Source organism: Ictidomys tridecemlineatus, chromosome 9 (assembly GCF_052094955.1).
Source record: "Ictidomys tridecemlineatus isolate mIctTri1 chromosome 9, mIctTri1.hap1, whole genome shotgun sequence".
NCBI classification, from domain to species: domain Eukaryota; kingdom Metazoa; phylum Chordata; class Mammalia; order Rodentia; family Sciuridae; genus Ictidomys; species Ictidomys tridecemlineatus.
Window position 1 is genome coordinate 57,380,272 of NC_135485.1, and position 23,457 is coordinate 57,403,728.

The 23,457-nt window shown below is 34.9% G+C and overlaps 2 protein-coding genes and 1 non-coding gene across 7 annotated transcripts in view; 2 read left to right on the plus strand and 1 right to left on the minus strand.

Moving 5' to 3' along the window:
• Art3 (ADP-ribosyltransferase 3 (inactive)) overlaps nt 1–23,457 on the plus strand; it is a 90,130-nt gene that overhangs the window by 28,806 nt on the left and 37,867 nt on the right. The window contains exon 1 of one of the 4 annotated variants that reach the window (XM_078021429.1): nt 10,992–11,224. The exons of 1 other annotated variant lie outside the window; for it this stretch is intronic. The gene's annotated coding sequence lies outside the window, so the exon portion shown is untranslated. Of the gene's footprint in view, nt 1–10,991; nt 11,225–23,457 lie in introns of those variants that run through there. 2 more of the 4 variants (XM_078021428.1, XM_021734539.3) reach the window with 2 other exon arrangements.
• Nucleotides 1,253–10,894, minus strand: Cxcl11 (C-X-C motif chemokine ligand 11). 2 transcript variants are annotated; one of them, XM_078021430.1, is made up of 5 exons: nt 10,677–10,894; nt 6,918–6,991; nt 2,338–2,464; nt 2,165–2,237; nt 1,253–1,947 (listed from the first exon to the last, which is right to left on the minus strand). In XM_078021430.1, exons 2-5 carry the CDS (start codon nt 6,922–6,924, stop codon nt 1,906–1,908), a joined length of 249 nt encoding a protein of 82 aa, XP_077877556.1. In that variant the 5' UTR covers nt 6,925–6,991; nt 10,677–10,894; the 3' UTR covers nt 1,253–1,905. The 2 variants fall into 2 exon arrangements, with proteins under 2 accessions (XP_077877556.1, XP_040148230.1); XM_040292296.2 differs by lacking the exons at nt 6,918–6,991; nt 10,677–10,894 and adding an exon at nt 3,178–3,615.
• Nucleotides 7,916–8,019, plus strand: LOC120892460 (U6 spliceosomal RNA). The gene has a single exon (XR_005737183.1). It is a non-coding gene; the product is annotated as a U6 spliceosomal RNA (small nuclear RNA).

Sequence of the window (23,457 nt, forward strand, 5' to 3'; positions counted from 1 at the left end):
CTATCTTCTCAATAATAATTTACTGGCCTATGATATATAATCTTATTTTTTTAAGCTAGCACACTTAGCAAGCAAGGAGGCATAGGCCTGCAATTCCAGTACATGGGAGGTTGAGGCAGAAGGATTGTGAGTTTGAGGTCAGCCTGGACAACTTAGGGAAATGATGTATTAAAAAATAAATAAAAAGGACATGAGGTATAACACTGGTAGAGCACTTGCCTAATGTGCAAGAATATGGATTCAATCCCAGAACCTCAGAAACAAAAACAGAATGAGTCATGCAGCCTTAACTTAGTAAAATTAAAACCATAACTTTTAACCATATTTTTTTAAAAACCACTGTACATAGACAAAGATTAGATTCTGATCTGAAAACTTTCCAAGGAATTTATATAGAAGTTCCATTTCTATGTAGAAATTATTTAATATAAACATATTGCATAACTATATAGAGATATATCTAATTGTGATTCTATAACAAACAATTCATTTTTCAGATGTGGAGATTACTATAAAGAAGGCTTTATCAGTCAAGGATTTTGGCTAGATTAAGGAGAAAAGGAATTTAATTGGTTGTTGAAGAAACCACAGAAAGATTGGAGAATCAGGCTTGGAAAATGAACCAAGGACCTAAGTAAGGGAGCTAGGTAGCAGGAAGGACTAGTCAAAGTCATGCTAAAGGAAGACACTACCATATGACTTTTGCTACTGCTGCTGCTTTTAATGATTTTCTTACTGGTAATATTTTTCGTGGGGCTAGCTGGAGTTTAAAGTATACAAGCTTGGTTGAGTCTTTGTTCTGGTTGAAGGGGAGATCTCTTCCCTTTGGCTTCTTCCTTTTAGCCTCTCACCAATACTCACCTAATAAGGAATCTGCCCCAAGTGAGTAGTGGGTTTTGGTCTAGGAAAAACCACACTCGAAGTAAAATCAAATAGCCTCCCTTTACAGATACCCATTAGAATGTATTTCTAAACAATTCTTCATGATGATAAATAGCTGTGTGCTACTGAAATATAAGGTAAAACTGCTAAAGATATCTCAAGTGTTCTGGAAAGTATATGATTTTTTCAGTTTTAAAAAGAGTTGTGATAGCTTATTAGAGAAAGATGACTTTGTTTCTTTTCAGAGAAAAGCAATTTTAGGTATCCCTAAATTTTATAGTATAAGCATGATTAAAGAAATGAATGTATATTTTTCTAAGAAATAAAGTCACAGAAAGTAAATATGATTGCCAGATATGCATATATTTATTTATTTTTCAGCATTTTACTTTGGTGGGCAAAAACATTTTATATCTAAAATGTGTCCCAAGATTTTGCTGTTCTTTATAACAAATTTAAAACCCAAATGTACACTAAACCCACATATTCTCTTTGCTTTAAAACATCTCTGAAAAAAAGTTGAAAAAAAATCAAAGACCAATGCTGCTAATAATTATATTTGTGTGCTAGCCAGTTTCCTGTAGCTCAAAATTTTATTTATGGTACATTTCTTGAAATACATAATACATAAGAAGTTTTTCCCTAGATACTTATGTGTTACATGGGGAAAGAATGTGTAAGTTGTATGAAAAATTATTTCAGGAATGTTTTATTACACACATGGATGCTTTTGATTCAAGGGTTTGTCTCCAGTAATTAATGTCTCAATTATAACCAGAGTTAGTAATATGAAATATAGCTCAAGTACACACAGCTGACTTTTAGAAATAGAATTGTTTTTACAATCACAGCAAAATAGTCACAAGAATCAAATTTCTCAAATGTTCTTTAACCTGAGATACATGAATGTGTATTGCAACAATGTGATTAGGCAAGAGGAAGTCAGTTTTCTATTGCAGAATTCATATGTCAGTAGCCAAAATAAAACTTGTTCTAGATTTTCAAATCCTCTTTTCCAGAACTTCATTTGTTTCGATATTTTAAAAAATTCTTTCTTTCAACTTGCTGTAATGAGAAAATGAGAGCTTTATTTACTAGACTGTTCTCATTTCCTTGGGAATACATAAAAAACATAACATCAGGAAAGGGATGCTATCATAACCAAGGCCCACTTTAATAGAATATTTCACATGAAATTATAGCAGAATCTTTCTGCTTTCTTTTCTCAGAAGCTCTTTCCTGAATAAAATAGATTCTAACATGGGAGTAACAAGAAATTTACCTTGATTATAAAGCTTGCTTGCTTTGATCTGGGATTCAGACATCGTTGTCCTTTATGTGCTTTCAAGGTAATACTGTTAAGGGAAGATAAAAGTGAGTCTTAAACTTCACATGGGAAAATAAATAAAACAAAAAAGTTCCACAATTGTCCTCTTCAGAAAGTACATTACTTACATCACTTCAATTTTGTTACAGCTGTTACTTGGGTAGATGACAGAGGCTTTCTCAATATCTGTAAATTTCACTGCTTTTACTCCGGGGCCTATACAAAGACAGCGTCCCCCTTTGAACATAGGAAAGCCTAGGACAGATCAGAATATTGATTAGTAATATGATTGCAACATATAGTTATTATCCTGGTGGTGAATGTGAGAAGAGTTTTCATAAAAGATAAAGATTGTAGTTTGTAGTGATCTGTCAAATAGCCCTTGATACCAATGTTATTGGTAAAGGAGTTAAGTAAGATGTTGATGATTTTCTTTTGAAATTTGTAAAAAAGTCATTAAAAATAATAGGACAGGGCTGGGGATATAGCTCAGTTTGTAGAGTGCTTGCCTCACATGCACAAGGCCCTACCTTCAATCCCCAGCACCAAAAAAGAAGTAGTAGTAGTAGTAGTAGTAGTAGTAGTAGTAGTAGTAATTATTATAGGAATATGAAAGATTTTTATTAAAAGAAGCTTATTTGTCTGTTGCTTTTATACTTAAGAATTTTTCCAAGAAGTTAACATAATACCACTTAAAGTCTTCTTTACAAACATTTAAAGCTATTTTTCAAGCATCTTGTCAGATATTGTAGCCAAAAAAAAAATCCCATGAAGTTTATCATCTCTAGATTTAAGAGTCATCTCTAATGCCTTAAACATTTCCAACATTTTCTGTCAAAGCTATTAAGTAACTTCTAATATATGAGATTTAGTAAAAATTTAGCATGTATTTTAGGATAAAAGTGAAAGAAAAGACATTGAAACATTACAAAAGGAGTTTATAGACTGAAGCAAAAAGTATCATATACCTTCAGTAATCGTAGCACAGACTATCACAGCCAAGAGGATAGCCATGCCCTTCACATTCATTCTGTTTCTTTGTTGCCGCTGCTGTTCGGCTTCACCTTTGGAACTCTTGGAGGGATTAGAAACACTAAACCTAAAAGGTAGTTCTTAATTGGTATATAAAGAGCATTTTATCCACCAGCCATCCTATTAGAGCAACTGGAATTTCCCTCCTCGAGTCATCTTCCTTTTTTGCTTCCAAGAGTTTCTATTTTATTCTCACCTCAGTGTCACTATCCCTTCCTATTTATTGTAGTATTGAAAGTGATATGAATTTGAAAGCACTTGATAAAGAGGGCATATACAAACAGGAACCAGCATTTCTGAAGGTAGTCTTTCCTAGAAATGCACTTAATTGTTAGACTTCCCTGGGCCTTGGGATTATGATTGCCATTCAGTCAGGAAGAAAGTCTTTGTAGTTCAGTCCTTTCACCCTTTGCACACTATGCAAAAGAACATTCTTAAAAATATTTAAAAATCATTTGACTTTTGCTTTTAAGTCTTAGTTGCTTATCATAGATAAGGCATATATTATTTTACACCAGGCAACCTTTAACTTTACATTTTTATCTATAATGTCATGTCCAGAGAAGTCTTCCTATACTTCTGTACTTGATGTTCATTTCCTTTTGCATTTTAAAGTTTTTTACCTTATACGTATTTTAGCACTGAGTACATAAAGTTGTATGAATTGTGTTACGGATTGTAAAAAAATTTTATCCTCTTTTTCATGTGATGTTTTTACAACTCTTAGATTGTACTTGGCTGTAATCCCTATTTTCTTTTTGTCCTTTCCTCTTAAGCTTTCTAAATCTATTTAAGTATGTCTTTTGTGGACACCTAAAATCATATCCAAAAGATTTTTAAATGGGTGAATTTAATAAAGCATATTTACTATATAGCTGGTAATCTGTAATTTTTAAAAAGGTTTTCTTGCTATTTTTTTAAAATTTTTTTTTTGATTTTTTGATTTTTTTCTAATTGAAAAAAAATCCCCCCCCACCCCGTCCATGGTGCTGGGGATTAACTCAGGACCTTGCATATGCTAAGCAAACTCCAATGCTGAGGAATATCCCTAACCCTCTAATTTTACATTTTAAATATTTCTTATGTGATTTGAAAGGAATCCATTATTTTACATTTTGATATTAAGCTTTAAAATTCTTTATAAAGATTTTTTTACCTGAAATTTTCTGATTATTTATATCAATCATAAATAATATCTTCTATTTTCTCCCTGTTATATCTATAGTTTTGAAACATTTCTTCCTATCATTGGTATACATTTGGGATTTTATATATTTTCAGATTACCATTTTATATTACTATATTGAAATCATATCTTTATTTGGATACAAATTCTTTTTTTTTTTTTAATTTTTTTAGTTGCCAATGGACCTTTATTTTATTTATCGATACGTGGTGCTGAGGATCGAACCCCTCACACATGCTAGGCAAGCGCTCTGCCACTGAGCCACCACCCCAACCCTGGACACAAATATTTTTAACAACCATTTCAGTCTTTAAAACCTCTGAAAGTCTTTAATAAGCATCTAAGTAGCTGTAACATTCTTTCTCATTTTTTCAGTTCTTTAACATAATGTAAGACTAATTTTCCCATAGGTGTATGGGTAAGGTCAAAGATACACATATGTTCTGGGAGCTCATAAATACTCAACCCTTTATTTTTTCTTTAATGTTGCTTCTCATTCTCTGAGCATTGGAAACACAGTACAGCATAACTGTTAACAGGGAAGTCTGTGGTGTCAACCTGTGTGTGTACAAATCCAAGCTCTTATTTTATTAGCTGTGTGTTCCTGAGCAAGTAACTTACCTTTTTGAGCCTTTTTTCTCATCTATAGATGGGGGATAATAAAAATACTTTTTTCAAAGATCTGTTACAAGCTAAATATTAAAAGAAGTAATGCACATACATCATTTAGAAGTATCTGACACTCAAAAAGTATTAACTGCTATTATTATTATCTCTAATATTACAATGTTCTTTCTTAAATTGACATATCACATCTTACTCAGTATTAGCATAAGCATGCCCACTTAATAAAAGATTGGATGATATTGTTATATGATACAAAAGTATTTTAAAATTGTAATTGTGAATGTTAAAATAGTCTGCTCTTCTTGAAAATTTTAAGTAGTCTTGTGTACAAACACACAGCATGGTTTTAAAAATATAGCAGAACAATGGTAACTATTCTGTTTACCTAAAGTATTACACTGTCATGTAGCTTTAATGTTAGATAACTTTTAAACAGAAATTTCTCTCCCTGCCTCTTCCCCCCAACCCTTCGTCTCATACTGAAGATTGAACCCAGGACCTCATATATGCTACACAAATTCTCTACCATTGAGCTGCATCTCTAACCCTATTTATATTATTTTGAGGGTCTTAGGTTGCCCTGGCTGGCCTCAAAATTGTGCTCCTCCTCCCTCAGCCTCCAGATAGTTGGGATTTCAGGCCTGTGCCACTACACCTGGCTAGTAATTTGCACTTAAAAAATTTAAAAGTCCCTAGAAAATTATATTATGTAACATTTTTTAAGATTATACATGGATACTGTGTTTATAGATACTTTAGGAAGAGGCAGGGCCGAAGACCAGGAGAGGAAAAAAGTATCCTCTCTCCTCCTCTATAAGAAAAACTAATCCATAGTCCACAGGGAGGGTGCTGCTGCTGCTTGTGTGTGACCCTAGAATAGAGGAACTAATCCTACCCATGTGGGTATGGCCTTGTCTGCTTTTTCTTGGAGCCAAATCACAGAATGAATGCTGAGGAAAGTTTATTTAGTTCTTTGCTTCAAGCCTTCAAGCAATCCAAAATTATGCAGGTTTGGAAGAACAGTTGGTTTCATGCTGTAACCTTTTCACCTCATTTCCCTGAGCCATATAAAAAATAAGCCTTACTGTGCTTTGGCTGGTGCTAATATAATGTATATGGGTGTTTGCTCCTTCCTTAACACACACTCCCTCTTCACTGCCTTGTCTTCCCTGTGTTCCTGCTTTACATTTTTTCCTGGAAAGCACCACCACTTTCTGTAGTTAATTTGCTCACCTAGTCATTCACTCATGAAATGTTTACTTTAGATATATGTCACATGCCTGGCCTCTTAAAGTTGTGGATGATAGAACATTGAACAAAACCAATCAAATTTCTTTTTGTATATTGTAAATTTTGACACTTTGCTGCCATATTGTATTGGCCTGATTTTTGCTGACTCTGTAGACAGAGTGGGACCAAGTATGTCTTCAGGATTGATTCTGATTTGTAAATACGAAATACTCTTTGACATAACATGTAGATTTTCTTTGAGAACATTCCCTCATCTAGTAAGTCTGAGAGATCTCCTATTCTGATTATAAAATTTGGTTCGTCTAGCATGGAATGCACTTTCCTCTCCTTTTCTGAATCCTTTCATTCAAATCTGTATATCTTTGTGAAGTCTTACCTTTATGAAACTTTCTTGATATCATATTGCGCAATATGATTCTTTTAACTTCATAGAACTAATTGCCTTGTCTATTTTATCCAGTAGAAATATAATACAGGCCACATAATTTTAAGTATTCTAGTGGCCACATTTAGAAGGTAAAAAGAAACAGATGAAAGTAATTTAAATGATATTTTTAATCTAAAATATGAAAACTAGGGCTGGGGATGTGGCTCAAGTGGTAGTGCACTCACCTGGCATGTGCGGGGCGCTGGGTTCGATCCTCAACACCACATAAAAATAATAAAGATATTGTGTCCACCTAAAACTAAAATAAATAAATAAATATTTTAAAAAATAAAATAAAATATGAAAACTACTTCAATGTGTAAGCAATATAAAAATTAAATGAAATATTTTTATATTCTCTTTTTTAGTACTAAGTCTTTGAATTGAACTAGCCACATTTAAAATGCTCTGTAGTCATTTGTGGTTAGTAGCTACCGTATTGGACAATGGGGATCTAGTTATTCATTTGACATTTAATATACATCACCTTGATTTTTTAATTTAAAACTAAGCTAGGGGGCTGGGGATGTGGCTCAAGCGGTAGCGCGCTCGCCTGGCATGCGTGTGGCCCGGGTTCGATCCTCAGCACCACGTACAAACAAAGATATTGTGTCTGCCGAAACTAAAAAAATAAATAAATTTTAAAAATAAATAAATAAATAAAACTAAGCTAGGAAAGACTAGGTTAGATACCTTGAATTTTTTTTTTCTTAAAGACAGTTCTGCGTTTCCCCAGTTTTCTTCTTTTCCTCTCTTCCCTAAATCAGTATGCCTCATTGTTCATTTTCTTTTGGTTAAATGCAAAAAAGATTAAGCTACATTCTCTTTTTAGTAGTGTTGGCCTCTGTTGTTGTTTCCGGAATTGGACTATTTTCTGTTTTATATTCCTAGGTCTACCCCTTCAAATAAGTTTCCTTTCAATTTAAAGGAGCATCCCAGGAAATGAATCTAGTTTCCATAATTAATCACTAGAGTTTTTTCCAGCTTAAAAATTTCATAGTCTGTGATTCATCTAAAGTATTAGCAATGCTGCCAAATTATTCACTTAATGTAAAATTTTACAATTTGCTGGGTTGAAGATCAGTGATATAACACTTACCTGGCATGTCTGAGACCCTAAGTTTGATCCCCAGCATGGGTTTGGGGAGTAGGGAGTTTTAAAGTTCACTTAAAGATAATTCCCATGCTTGCTTCAGCAGCATATATTCTAAAATTAGTACAATATAGAGATTAGTATGACCCCTGTACAAGAATGACATACAAATTCATAAAGCATTTCATACTTTTATGTATAAAAAATGATCAACATTCCTAGCAGAAAGGGAAATGCAAATGAAAACTACACTGAGAATTCCTCTCATTCCACTTAGAATGGCAATCATCAAAAATACAAATAATAATAAATTCAGACTAGGATGCAGGGAAAAAGAAATACTTGTACACTGTTGGTGAGACTGCAAATTAACATAACCACTATGGAAATAAGTATTGAGATTCCTTAAAATAAGACTAGGAATGGAATCACCATGTGACTCAGCTATTCCACTCCTTCATATCTATCCAAAAGAACTAAAGTAAGCTTACTATAGCAATAAAGTTAGGGAATCAGACTAGTGTCTGTCAAAAGATGAGTGAAGCTGGAGCGAGAAGCGAGGCAGGAGGATCATGAGTCCAAAGCCAACCTCAGCAACATCACGGTGCAAAGCAACTCAGTGAGTCCCTCTGTCTAAATAGAATACAAAAAGGGGCTGGGGATGTGGCTTAGTGGTCGAGTGCTTCCAAATTTAATTCCCAGTACCAAAAAAATAAAAAGATGAATGAAAAAAATGTGGTATGTGTACAAAATAAGAGTTTTGCTCAGCTATAAAGAAGAACAAAACTATGCTATTTGCTGATAAATGGCTAGAACTGGAGATCATCATGTTAAGTGAAATAAATAAGGCAGACTCAAGGGCCAAATGTATGCCCTCGTGTGCAGAAGCTAGAGAGAAAAAAAAAAGAATAAAAAAAGGATCTGATGAAAATAGAAGGGAGATCAGTAGAGGAAGGAGATGGAGACCAAGGGGGTGTGGGGAGGAGGAGGAAAAAGAGAGGAGAGGTACTAGGGAATGAAATCGACCAAATCATGCTAGGTACATGTACAAATGTATCACAATGAATTTCACTTTATGTATAATTATAATGCACCAATTAATAGAAAAAAACAGAAGGGAAACCAATAGAGCCGAGGAAGGGGGTCAGGAGCAGGAGGGAAGGGGAGATACTGGGGAAGTAAATAGATCAAATTGTTATATGCATGTATGAGTATGTCACAATGAATCCTACTATTATGTATAATTATAATGCACCAATGAAAACATTTTTTAAAAAGATAATTCCCAATTCACCATTCATTAGGTCGATAAATAATATATTACCTGCAAAAACAAATTAAAAAATTAATATCAAGAGTATTTAGTTCACTTGTTAAAGAAAAATGGACTAGAAATGGAAACTAGTATTTCCATTTATTATAAATCAGCATGATTTAACAGAATCCAGTTTGAGTTTATAGGAGGCAGATGACTCACTCCTGGAGCAGATGTTGCCAAGCATGTGTTAGTCACCTGAAATAATGTAAATAGAGTGAACAGATTCATGTTGAATCCTGAACTCTTAAAAATACAGTACTTGCAGTACTTGATGCTCTTTTACAAAGAGGTTAAGGAATTTAGAGAGTTGCTAGTGACGTTTTTTGAATCCTTCATACAATACTACTTTTGTGATTTTCTTATAACATTATTAACCTATTTGTCTTAGAAGTCAGACAAATTCCTCTATTCAAGCCAGTCATTAGGCACTGGCAAGGCTATATTTCCCACAAAAGCTTGAAATATAATTGTTTAAATAACAAAAAAATCTCTTAAGGCATTGAAGACTAGTGCCTGTTTTATTGCTATTGTAGAGTTCCAAGGTTTTCATTTTGAATAAGACTGTTTGTGAGCCTGAACTTAATCTCTTTCCATGACTTTGACATATGAAGACATTTTCAAAAAACTGTATTCTGCTAATGCAATCTGGTATGTGAGAATAAGGTATAAGAGAGCTCATGTTTTATAAGGAAAACTTCTTTCTTGATATGTGCTCCCCCAAACATTGCAATCTCAAATGCATGTACAAAAAAAAAAAAATGGACTGGTTTTCCATCACCTTACCAACCTTTCCATGTTTAAGAGAGCCACTGCTAGTCAACTACCTGTTTTTTCCGTGTTGGCATGCCAGAAAGGGATGGAATCAAAACTATCACATACCTCATAGGAGAGATTACTGAACTCTGTGTCAAATTTCTTATGTTAGAGGAGAGACATTTATCTGTACTCTGAAAGATGTACTTTGGAATAACTTTTTAGCTTCCATGATTGAAGGTTTGAAGACTAGTCACTGATACCTATTCTTGCTGATCACATGTAAACTTCTGCATCTTGTTCCTAGAATTGGATGATTTCTCATTGGCTTAATTAGATTTATTTCAAAGGAAAGATATCCCTAAACAATAAACTGCAGTAGTTTAATTAAAATACTTCCATTTCATTTTTGGAAATTGGATGATTAAGAACATCAATCTGTTGTTCTTCTGAAAAAGCAATGTTTCTCTATTTCTTTGAAACAAGAATAATTATCAAATAATAGCCATTATTTGCTTTTTTTTAACTTGACAAAGCAGTGTATATAAACATTGTTCTAACTATAACCAATTTTATTTGCCTTGGAATTTTACTTTATTACAATATAATTAACAAGTGTCAAAAGAAAAGCTACTTCATATATTAGTCTTACAGTAATTCAGAAAGGACAACAAAGAACGTGAGTTTGAAAACTAATTTCTTTCCTTTAGAATTTTAGGTAAAATTCAAAAACCACATATGTAGAAACTAAGAACACAGAAGAAATGATCAGGCTGTTACCTTATTGTCTAGACTAATCCCTTTTCCTTGTCCTCTATACTCCTCAAAGAATGTTTGCTGTCGTTTGCATGTATTTGAGCCAGGAGGAATGTGTAGTACAGACCAACTTCAGTATCACCATAAACTTCAGAGAAACTGTTTTTCTCATAACAAAGGCAGCTCTATGCATGGCCTTCAGTTGGCCACCTAGAAAATGACTGCAGTTGACAACTGCTGGGGCAATGTGGATGTTCATGTTAATTTTTCAAGTTGGGAAACAACATGCCTATTGTTAAGGGATAGAAACATGCTAGAGATTAGCCATGAACAACTTACAAACAACTAACTGAAGGAAGCTTGGCTCAATAAGAAGGGGAAAATTGTGTAGTAGCTTCATTTACTGTTTATTGCTTCTGTTACTCAGGAAAGCTGGAAGGGGGTGAGGGAAATAGATCCAGCTGATATTATTTCAGGTTTAGTTTGAAACAGTAATACACAAAAGGATCTTGCCTGGAGAGATGAGCCCTACATGTGAAAGGTAGAAGAGCTATGTCTGCTGTGTCTGCAAGGTATGAAGCTGCACCAGATTTGTTAAGTTTATTTTTATAGGATATAAATGACTGTTTATAAGGAGCATTTCAATATACATGATTTGCTAGTTTGAACTTAGTAGACTTAATGTTTTAAATAGGAGGCACAGCTAGTAATAACACAAAAAAAACTGGAAGGAATTTGTTGTTGTTGCAGTTTTTAAATTTCTTAATACTTAAATGACCTTCTTTCTTTTGGATTCAAGATTAGAACAACACTTAAATATTTAGAAAGGCTATTTTTTAAGGTTGGCATATTATGTTGAATATTGTTTTCTTTTTAAATAAAAAGCCAATAAAACATTCCTATCATTGTCTTGTTTCGAAGATTTTTCCAACATCCTGGTTCTACCTTAGAACTCATAACCTAGCTTTATTTTTGTTTCTTTTTTCTGTGCTCTTACTTGTTATATGTGAGTAGATAAACAGTAAAAAAGCATGGTCAGAGAACTACAGCTCTACTCTTCAACTCTATTTGCCAACCTTTACCTTGTATCTGTGCCAGTTGGTGGTTGGGTGTATGGTGGTAGCAGGATGGCTGGTGGAGATTATAGTTTTGTTTAATGTCTGCTGTGTTTCATAGTGTCTCATTGGTGCTTAACAATTCTTAAGTTTGGGCACATTACCCACTTCTTAAAGAAGAAAATGAAGTGTCAAAAGATTATATAACATAATCTTAAATCATAGAACATATGTAATAAAAAGCAGAGTCGGGACAACAGCAATGAAAAAGTTACCTTTTTTGTGTGTTGAAATGGGAAGGAAAAGGCAACCTCAGAGGTCTAATTATATAATTCTCAGACCCAGGCCTCCCTGGAAAATAGGAAATGTAGAAGAAGGCTAGAGTGGATTAGTGTGGAACCATTTGAGAGAAATAGAATCTGAGGGTCCTGGTGAGAAAGCTGGAGAAGTTCTAGAGCCCTGTTTAATGTACATTTCAAATTATTATTGTATGAATTGGTAAAATTTGCCTTTAGTGAGTAATGTTTATCCTCTGTTTCCCCATTGTAACTAGCAGTAGTAACCCTTAGAAAGCCTCAAAACAGCCAATACTTATTCCAGGGATGGGGGAGAAAGCAAGAAGCCTGTGTTGTTTACAGTTAGCTGAGGAGGACAGAAACTGCTCTGAGGCAGAGGAGAAATTGGTACAATAGGTAGCCAGCAGCAGGTCGACTCCTGCCTTAGAAACTTATACCAGATGAAGGCCCTGTGTCCTTTCAAAGGTAATAGGGAAGGATAGAGGAGGGGGGAAAGAAACTGCCTTGGGACTGCACCCTTTTTCCCATCAATTCCTCCTACTACCTTTCCCTTCCTTTAACTTACATTCTAAATCCTTTCTTAGAGACCCAGTAACCATGTTGCCTCATCCCAAGCCTCTTATTTTCCAGAGTCCTTGATATTTGAGTTTGCATGTTTAGAAAGATGCCAGACATCATCCCAGTTAATAGATTGAATTCTGTAAGGGTTAAACTAGCAGAGGGAAACTTTTACTTATACTGGTGGAGCCTTTCCAAAATCTTGTAGGACCTAGCTAGAGCTGAATCTGGGAAGCCAAAGAGGCCTATGAACATGTTCTAAAACCAAGAGCTCCAAAAAGGTTCCAAAAACTAGGAATCAGGGGTTAGGGAAAGAGAGAAGGTGTCAGGTTTACAGTAAGGGAGCAACCAGCTTGAAAGTTGTTAAGTATCAGAATTAGTGTTTAACAGCTGCAGAGTAATTGTGGGTGGGAAGGACAGGTGTTAGATGTGTTTCAAGAGACCAGGAAAGGGGCAAAGTTCTTATTGCCCATTAGATTCAGAAGGGAGTAAATAAGGGACATCTCAGATTGAGACCTGGAAGACATTTCTGATTATCATGAAAAAAAAAAAAATCAGCAACAGTGGGTCTTCAAATGAAATTTGAATTAGGTTCCATTGATAAGTGGGAAACCACTCTAATTCTTTAGAATCAGAGAAAAGGAAGCCAAACTTTAGTGTCGTATTGCTTACGGAAATTTATTATGAAGATAATTTACCCTTAATTTAGAAAAAGAATAGTAATGCTTTGGAAGAATATTCTTTAGTTATTTTATAGACTGTTCCTCAATTTGGTTTATTTGATGTCTTCTCATAATTAGAATGAGGTTATTGATTTTTGGCATGAAAAACTACAAAATAATATTTTCAGTACATTATGTCAAAGTTCATAATGTTGATATGTGTTATTACTAGTGATGTTTACTTTGATCATGTTATTAAATTTGAATTTTCTAGGAAGAACTGGTACAGATCAGAAGAGACTAAGAAGAAATAACTAAATACAGTGTGAGTCCTAGATAGGACCATAGAAAAAGGACATTAATGGCAATGTATAGAGTGAAATTTAGTTAACAATATTGTACTAGTGTTCATTTCCTATTCTTGATAATTATACTATGGTTATAAAAGATATTATCATTAGGAGAAGAGGAGTGAGAGAAGTAAGGATAACTGTTATTTTCTTGATTTTGTATAAGTAAAAAATTAACTTAAAAGTTAAAATATGATGATATATAATACTTACATAGTGCTTATGATGATCATTTTAATCTTAGAAACTATAAAAGCAAAAATAACTTTATTTGGGACCCAAGAATTGCAGTGTGGGGGAAACACGGGTTCAGACAGTTCTGAATGAATATTCTGAAGACATTCAGATTGTGCATGACTTTTCTTTTTTATCCCTCTGGTACTTGGGATTGAACCTAGGGATACTTTACCACTGAGCCACATCCCCAGTCCTTTTTATTTTTTATTTTGAGACAGGTCGCCTTTAAGTTGTTGAAGGTCTCCCTGAGTTGCTGAGGCTGGCCTTGAATTTGCTGTTCTCTTGCCTCAGCCTCCAGAATAGCTAGGATTATAGACATGTGCCACTGTGCCCAGCTATATGTGACTTTAAAATGGAAGGAGAAGCAGAGGACAAAGGAAACTCCACACGTTACATGAAGAGAAAGGTGATTAGTGCAAAGAAGCTATCCTAACACTAATTTTTATATCAGTGATTGATTGCTAGGGCTATCTCTAGGTGTTAAGTTTGTTGGTTACTTGTGACGGTTGCTCTGCCGTTATCTCCAAAAAAGATATTAATGCTTTGCAGGCTTTGGCATAGTTTAATGGTTAGTACTCTTGTTGCCGAGTTCATGGTTCACTTCCCAGGCAACTGCCTAATATGTGCAGAGATCTGGTTCTTCTAATGATCTCCTGGCTCCATTTTGAAAAGTTTTCCACAAGATGCTTTTTATTGTAACTTTCTTCTGAATTTTATACTGCTATGTACTAGCTGTACTCTGCATCTATTACTCTTTGATTCCTTGCAGTGACCCTGTGAAGGAAACTGTTGTTCCCATTTATCATATGTAGATACAGAAAGATAATAAACATGTCCAGCTCACCTGGCTATTAAGTGGTCACATAGCTAGACAACAGCTCAAGTAGGAATTTGAACTGAGTCATTTCAGACTCAGAAAGTCATTGCAGCATACCAGCTTTCATATATGCTCATGTTTTAAAAGTAATTCATAAATACAGTACCATCCTCTAAGGCAATATCTGTTACTAGATTTTTTTAATTGCTCAAAAAAGAATTTACCTTTTAATATTTGGATAACAGCCTCCTTTAGAGTTTATCCGTAATATTCAAAGCTGTACTGTGGCAGTGTTTTGGTTTTTCTTTAAAATTTTCTCATGACACACTGACTATTGTAGGTAGCAGCTGCGTTGGAAACTATGGAATCCTAGTTGGTCAGATAGAAAGACATTAGGAGTAAAGTACTAATTGCTTATGACTACCAGGTACAGTCTGGACAATAAAGTTAAGTAGAATCAAATTTAATTTGTGTGTGTGTGAGAGTTACTGGGGATTAAACCCATGGGTGCTCTTCCACTGAGCTATATCCTTTTCCCTCCATCCTCTTTTTTTTTTTTTTTTTTAATTTTTGAGACAGGGTCTTACTAAGTTTACAAGGCTGGCCTCAAATTTGCAAATCTCCTTCCTCAGCCTCCCTTATTGCTAATATTACAGGCATGTGCCACCATGCCCAGCTAAATTTAATTTAATGTAGCCAAGTTCTATTGTAACTTTTATGAGTGCTTTGATTAGTATGAAAACCTTTTTCATAGGACTTAAAAACAGCATACTACAGGGACACAACCACATCAATGTTTATAACAACACAATTCACAATACCTAAATTGTGGAACCAACCTAGATGCCCTTCAGTAGATGAATGGATTAAAAAAATGTGTCATATATACACAATGGAATATTACTCAGCAACAAAAGAGAATAAAATCATAGCATTTGCAGGTAAATGGATTGAGTTGGAGAAGATAATGCTAAGTGAAGTTAGCCAATCCCAAAAAAACAAATGCTGAATGTTTTCTCTGATATAAGGAGGCTGATTCCTATTGGGGTAGGGAGAATGGAGCATGGGAGGAATAGACGAACTCTAGATAGGGCAGAGGGGTGGAAGGGGACGGGAGGGGGTATGGGGTTAGAAATGATGGTGGAATGTGATGGACATTATTATCCAAAGTACAGTTATGAAGACACAAATTGGTGTGAATATACTTTGTATACAACTAGAGATATGAAAAGTTGTGCTCTGTATGTGTAATAAGAATTGCAATGCATTCCACTGTCACATATAAATAAAAAAGTAAAAGAAATTATTAAATGCAGATATATTTGAATTAAAAAAATAAATTAATTTTTAAAAAGAAAACCTTTTTCATCTTAGTATTGGCATTCTCTGTTTACTTTTTTAAACCAACAATTTTTCAGCCATTATAACAATAGCTTTGTTTGTCATCTTTAAAATTGATGAAAGAATATGGTATTTATCATGGTAGATTGGGCCATTGAGAGTCTGAATGAATTACTTGAATCTGGTCTGATTAATCTGTCTGATGTAGAACTGAGCTTCCTCAATTAAAGATAGTGGGTTCTACAAGCTATATGTTGTTATGAAGACTTTCTTTGAGTTAAATAGAAAGTTGATAAAAATGCATATATTAACACTTACTGATTCAGTAAGTTTCATATTTCAAAGAATCAATCACTACCGATTCATCCTTATATTTATACATATTCATTTCTATCTTTCTGTTTTCTTGGGCAGAAAATTACCCTTATTATTTATGAGGTGAGAAAAGTAATAGGAATTTCCTATCTATTTATACATACATGGCAAACATGTCGTCTTTGCTGCAGAAGTAACAAATGGTTTCCTTTACATAGTTACAGCATTTTTCTTTCTATTCATTTATTTTCTGCTTTTAGATTTGTGGTCCAGGAGAAAATCTAACAGCAGATGCTTGCTTTGGAAGGTTCAGAGGTCAAAGTTCTTTTAGTTTTTTTCACTGTCTTCCCTTTCTCTCTCTCCCTCCCCCTCTCACGAATCTTCATTCGTATTTCTAACCCTTTTTCTTTCTCCATCCTTACTCTGTGATTAATTATAACAGGCAATTGTAAAATTATTTTTAAAAGGCTGTTTCTTGGCTTTAAATATAAAAGGCTGTAAGTTGAACCTTTTTTTCCTCTACTTAAAATATTATGATTAATTGGCTTTTAGCTTATATATATTTTCAATCAATTTTTTCCCTTACAGGTATCTCAGAAGAAAAAGAAATGTTCATATTCAGGCAGTCTCAATTGAATGGATAACTAAATTAAAGTTCTAAGTGACTTTGACAATTTAGAGAGATTAATTAGTGAAGTTTAGTAGTCAAGTAGTCATAAGGGCAGGGGAATTTACTTTAGAGAAAAAACAAGCGAACCTTATAAATTGAAAAACTAGCCAAGTTTGTAAAAGTCTGACAAAGGAGGGATATGAGGATAAAAAAAAAGCCAAAATGTGTTAGATATGTAACACTTCTAAAATTATCAGAGGGATTGTTGGTGGGATGATGTGCCAGATAGTGTGTCAGTGAATAGGAAATTGAGTCAGTGGTTGGGAAATCAGAACCTACTTTCCTACAGATGTTAAAATGGTGGTGATAATCATTCAACATAAGGGGTTGCTCCACAGAAGGAACCTTGCTGATATACCTTGCATTTCCTCTCATTTATCTTACATAAAATAAAACCTTAATAAATTTGTTTCAGTCATTGTTGTCTTATGAAATCTCCCTTCCTTTATCCTCCCTCTGCTTCTTCACTATCTGGAACCTCCAAGCAAGAGAGAATGACTGAATATGCCAAACCTGGCAGTCAGAGAGTTATGTTCCAGCCTTCTCTTCCAAATGACTTCCAGTTAAGCAGACTTTCTTATGAATACAGAGTACAGGATGCTATTCTGAGAGACCCTAATAACCAACAGCATTGGTTATGGGTAGTGGGAATAGGTAGGGATTGGGGAATAATTGCATCTTATTTACTGGCTATAGCTCTAAAAATCACTCAGCAACCTAATTTGGAGTTTGATGAAGGCTTCTCTCAGAGTGGATTATGATTTAGGAATTTAGCAAAGCTTCAAGAAGTATGACTCAAAGCTCTTTATAATGATCTGACCCTGATTTTCTCTCCAGCCTTGAATTTCTGTGCTCCTTGACACATATCATGCTAACTATAATAATTGGCTTACATTTTATTGAATTTGTGCTTTCCTTTTATGCCCTCACTGCCTTGTTGTACTTTTATCTCTAACTGGGATGCTGTTCATTCCTTTTTTTTCCCCTAAGTAACTCCTACTTTTTCAGTCTTCAACCAAATTGTTATTTCAATACCTGTCACCCTTTTCATATTGCTGCCCTCCTTTTGTAGGACCTGTAGCACCCCATGCACATTTCTGACATTATGCTTATCTCACAACATGATAATTTTTGTTTATGTGGTATCCTCTTCCTACTAACTATAAGTTTTTTGGGGATAGGGGCTTTTTAAGCATTTCTTTCCCTAATTTTCTAAGGACAATTTTAGGTGGCAATTTCTGAGATTGTTCAAGGGTAGCCTTTTGTCAATTCTACATAAAAGCTAGTAAGACAGCATTTGAATTTGGTATTTGGGGCAAGAGTAGACAGCTCACTGAAGAGTCACTTTAAAATAGAAAGTCATATGGGTGATGAGACACATGTAAGAATGCTACCAGACCCACTCATGGCACACACTGTTCTCATTGACAAAGGGATTACCCCCTTTGGTTTTGCTTCCCCTTTTTCAAAAGCTAAGATTTTTTGTTACAAGAGTACACATGTTAACAAGACATTAAATTATCTTCAGTTTTCTTTTAACTTTGACTGATGTTTTAACAGTAGTATGTGGGGGTTTCCAGCCTTGGAAGAGTAATAATGAAAAGAGTAATAATGAAACTCTTGATTACAACATTAGCTATGCCTAGGGACAGTTTTATTCTGTGCTTCATGTTAAGTAAAATGCTTCCCTATTTAATAGTGACCCTTACTTTCATTTAAGAAGGAAATGTACAAGGCTAAAAGTAAAATTTTTTCTTCCCCTTTTTCCTCTTTTAGGAGAATATAACTTCCACAGGGTCTGGATCAAATCAGATTCTGTTTGTTCATTTTATGTCCTTAATCCACAAGGTCCTATTTTGGTCATCTTGTCACATCTTACACTGATAGTAAATAATTATAGTTGTTCATTCCATTTAAAATAATATTTATTCTTGGGCTGGGATCGTGGCTCAGTAGTAGAGTGCTCGCTTGCCTAGCATGCACGAGGCACTGGGTTTGATCCTCAGCACCACATAAATGTGTCCACCTAAAACTAAAAAATACATATTTTTTAAAAAAATAATAATATTTATTCTTAAACCTATATCAATTAATCAGTTTTGTATGGAGGAAAAAATGCAGATCAAAATACTTGAAGAGACACAGCCTTGACTGGAAAGTCTAGAGGAATGTGGAGAAAAAGTGAAGGAATAATTGACTGGATCTCGTCTGGGCCTGCTAAAATCTTTGTCTATGTCCGGAATCATGGAATTGGGTACCCTGCTCTTGAATGGTTGTCTCTTTACCACCACAGATTTAATGAGATTTATCATAACGTCTTTTTCTACCACAATCCTACCTTGTGGCATGTTAGAGTGTGTTAGCATGATTATAGAATAAAATGGTTCCTAGACAGGTAGTGGTTTCATGTGTCAGTTTTACTTCCAACTTTGCAATTTCAGTCATTGTTGTTATCATAGGAAGACTTAAAATGTATGTGTCTACATGATGACCTTATCGTTTTCACTTTACTCATTTGGCTCCAGCCACACTCACCTCTGAACCTTCCTGGTTTTCCTCAGACATAGGAGGCATGCTGTTTTTTTCTAGTTCAGCATTGTCTAAAAGATATATTTTAGACAGTATTTATTAATATTAGATAATCTTATAAAATTAGCTCTTATAAAATTTAAAGTTGAAAAGTAGATGTACATACCTGAGTTGTTAAACTTTAAATTTTCCCGTAAATCAATAATCAGTCTTTAAATTAAATTAAATTAAATTAAGTCCTATTAAAAATTCACTTTTTTCATCACCAAGTCACATTTAAGCACAACTCAGTGAACACAAGTATTTAAGTTATATGTTTACATATGATTAACTGTTTGACAGAGACTTGGGGAACACAATAGGAAAACATAGTATAAACCTTAAAATTGGTTTACAACAATGACATTAAAAGATAAAATAATTTAAATTCTAGAAATTAGTTTTATACGAACCTGTTTGTTTTGTTTTTGTTTTACTTTTGTAATACAGTATCACTGAGCTTCATCTCCAGCACCACATTTATTTTGAGACAAGGTTTCATTAAGTTGCCTGGATTCGCCTTAAACTTGCCACAACTTCCCAACTAACTGGAATTACAAACATGATCCACAATGCCCAGTGTCTTACACAATTTTTTTTTTAGAGATTCATTTATTATACAAAATTATGAAAGAAAATTATCTTGGACCTAGAATTATATACTAGTCAAACTGTTAACCATATTTACATTTCAATACTTGCATTAATACATATAGCATGCATATATTAAAGATAATAACATAATAATTATATATTGCATGCCATAGGGATAATATTCTGCAATGTTTTGCAAATACTAAGGCTGGGGAGTAGCTCTATGGTAGAGAACTTACTTGCATGCCTGAGGCCCTCGGTTCTATCCCCAGCTTGGCAGGCAACAAAAACTCAATACATATGCTCTTTCTATGTTTTTATTTTTTGGTACAGGGGATTGAACCCAGGGGTGCTTTACCTCAGAGCTACAACCCCAGCCTTTATGTTTTATTTTCAGACAGGGTCTCACTAAGTTACTGAGGGCCTTGCTAAGTTGCTGAGACTGAATTCAACCTTGGTATCCTCCTATCTCAACCTCTCAAGCTGCAGGGATTACAGGCATGCACTACCACACCCGGCAATACATATGCTCTTCATTCCCCCTGTAAAAGTCTGTTCTGTCTGTACTCCAGTCACCTTAAGTTACTAAAGGAGGGAAAAGGTTAAAAAAAAAAAAAAAAAGCCCAAACAAGGAAGACTTGATTCTAGAGTAGAAAAGAAAGGAATGAAATCAGACTTCTATGTCTTGTCTTCTATGGACTGAAATTCTAGAGAGCAACAGAGATGGGTTTTGTTTTAGCTGTTTTGGGCAAACTGGAGAAATTAAAGGTCTCTTAGAAAAGCACTGTGTCACCCCCCTTATATCAGGGAAGACATTTGGCATTTGTTTTAAAGAGATTGTCTAACTTCACTTAGCATAATCTGCTCTAATGCCATCCATTTCCCTGAAGATGCCATGATCTTGTTATTTTTTAGTGCTGTGTAATATTCCATTGTGTGTAAATGCCATATTTTTAAAATCCATTCATCTATTGAAGGGCATCTAGGTTGGTTCCATAGTCTAGCTGTTGTGAATTGTGCTGTTATAAACATTGATGTGGCTGTGTCCCTGTAGTGTGCTCTTTTTAGGTCTTTTGGGTATAGTCCGAGAAGGGGAATAGCTGGGTCAAACAGTGATCCAATTCCCAGATTTCCAAGGACTCTCCATACTGCTTTTCAGTTGGCTCCAAAATGGGGTAGGGAGGAAGAGCATGAGAAGAAGATTACCACTAAATAGGGAAGAGAGGTGAGAAGGAATGGGAGGGAGAAGGGGAATTGCACAGAAGATGGAAGGAGACCCTCATAGTTATACAAAAACATGTATGATGATGTGAGAGAAAAAAAATGTGTCACATTAGATTGGGTAGAGAGAAGTGATGGGAGGGAGGGGAGGGGAAGGGAGGATAGGAAGGGTAGCAGAATAAAATAGACACTAGTATTGCTGTATGTATATACATGTCTGTATAACCAATGTGATTCTGCAACCTGTACACTCAGAAAAATGAGAAATTATACCCCATTTGATTCAAAGGTATGATATGTCAAGATCATTGTATTGTCATGTGCAACTAATAAAAAAAAAGAAAAGCTCTGTGTCTAACAAGTTGGAAACAGCAAAGTAGCAATAAGAATTAAGAAAGGACAAAATTTCCTTTATAGTTTTTTACAAAATTAAGGTTGCTGTTATGGAACCCCTAGGTTTTTCTTGGAGCCTACCTAGGGAAAGTAAGTCAGGGGGTACAAGCCAGCTTACATTATTCTATAAGATGCTGCGCAAGAGCAAAGGAACTCATGTACAATTACCACTTAATAGGGTTAGAGGGCAGAGAGATGGTTTCACTTTAAAATACCCAGTGCCCAGGCCCCAATTAGGGGGATACTAACAGGACACCCACATTATGTAGAAGATACTAAAATACTGAGCCAACAGTTCACCATTGTCACCATTGTAGGAAACCAGTCAAATAGCTAGAGCCAACAGAGAGCAAATTACAATTTTTCCCAGTATCAGAGTGGCAATGTAGATGGGGAGCCATGTGCAAAAAGGAAAAATGTATTTTTCTGTATTGGCAATCAGTAGTTCAGAAACCTCCATATCTACTAATGATAAAAACAAACAGAACAACCTCCTCCTCCTCTTTTTTTTTTTTTTAGTACTGGGAATTGAACCCACTGAGTTATATCCCCAGGCTGCCCCCCTTTTTTCTTTCTTTTTCTTTTTTGGAGACAGGGTCTTGCTAAGTGGCTGAGGCTAGCCTCAAATGTACAATCTTTCCTCAGACTCCCAGCTCACTGGGATTATAGGTGGGTGCTGCCACTCCAGCTATAAAACACTACTCTTACCAACTAAAATTTAGTCACTCTGAGTGAAGCAGTCTTACTTTGAGTAAATATTCAATTAAGCTCAGAGTTTTTCCCTTCCATTCTCTTCTGCCTCAGCAGTGTAAATGTTGCCATTGAAGAAATAGCTTGTTCTGGTGCTGACCTCTAGTGGTTATTGGCTTTCACTGGGTTGTCTGATCCAGCTCAGTCTTCAAAGGGAATGATTTCCCTTGGTTATTGTAATGTCCTGACTTGGCTTCCAGTCTTTAAGACTATGTGTTTTGCACTCACCTTGTCACCCAGCTCTCTTTCAACTTCTTCCATGAGCCACTGCAGCATGACAGATGATTTACTGTAGTAGTCTTTGGTATACCTCTGGGGCTACCCAAAGACAATCCAAGGGCTATCTGGGCAAGATTTTGTTGTTGTTATTGTTGTTTGTTTAAAATCCACTGTACTTAGATATAGTCTATATAAGTAAAATGCATCAATTTGAATGTACAGTTCCATGATTTTTGACAAATATATGTTATCATGTAACCACCACTGTAGTCATGATATGAACTACTTCAACCCTCAAAAGAATTCCCTCATACCCATGTTGTATGTATCAGCAGTTCATTTTTAAAAACCAGCTTTATTGAGACATTATTCGTATCCCATACAGTTCATCCATTTGCAATGTACGATTAAATGGCTTTTAGGCTTTTTATAAAGTTGTATAACCATCCTTGCAGTTGTTTTTAGAACTACTGATATATGTAGCAACATGGGTAGATTTCAAAGCATTATTCTAAGAAGTAACAAAAGACCACATACTGACTGTACAATGTTATTTAAATGGCATAGTAGAAAAGTAAAACTATAGTGATAGGAAGCTGATTGGTGCTTGCAAAGGTCTTTGGTGGAGGGAGGAGATTGACTGAAGAGGTCATGAGAGTGTCATTCCAGTGACTCTGGAGTCTGAGGTGAGAGGAAATCAATAGTTTACTTCAAAGCCAGCCTCAGCAACTTAGTGAGGCCCTAAGCAGCTTAGTGAGA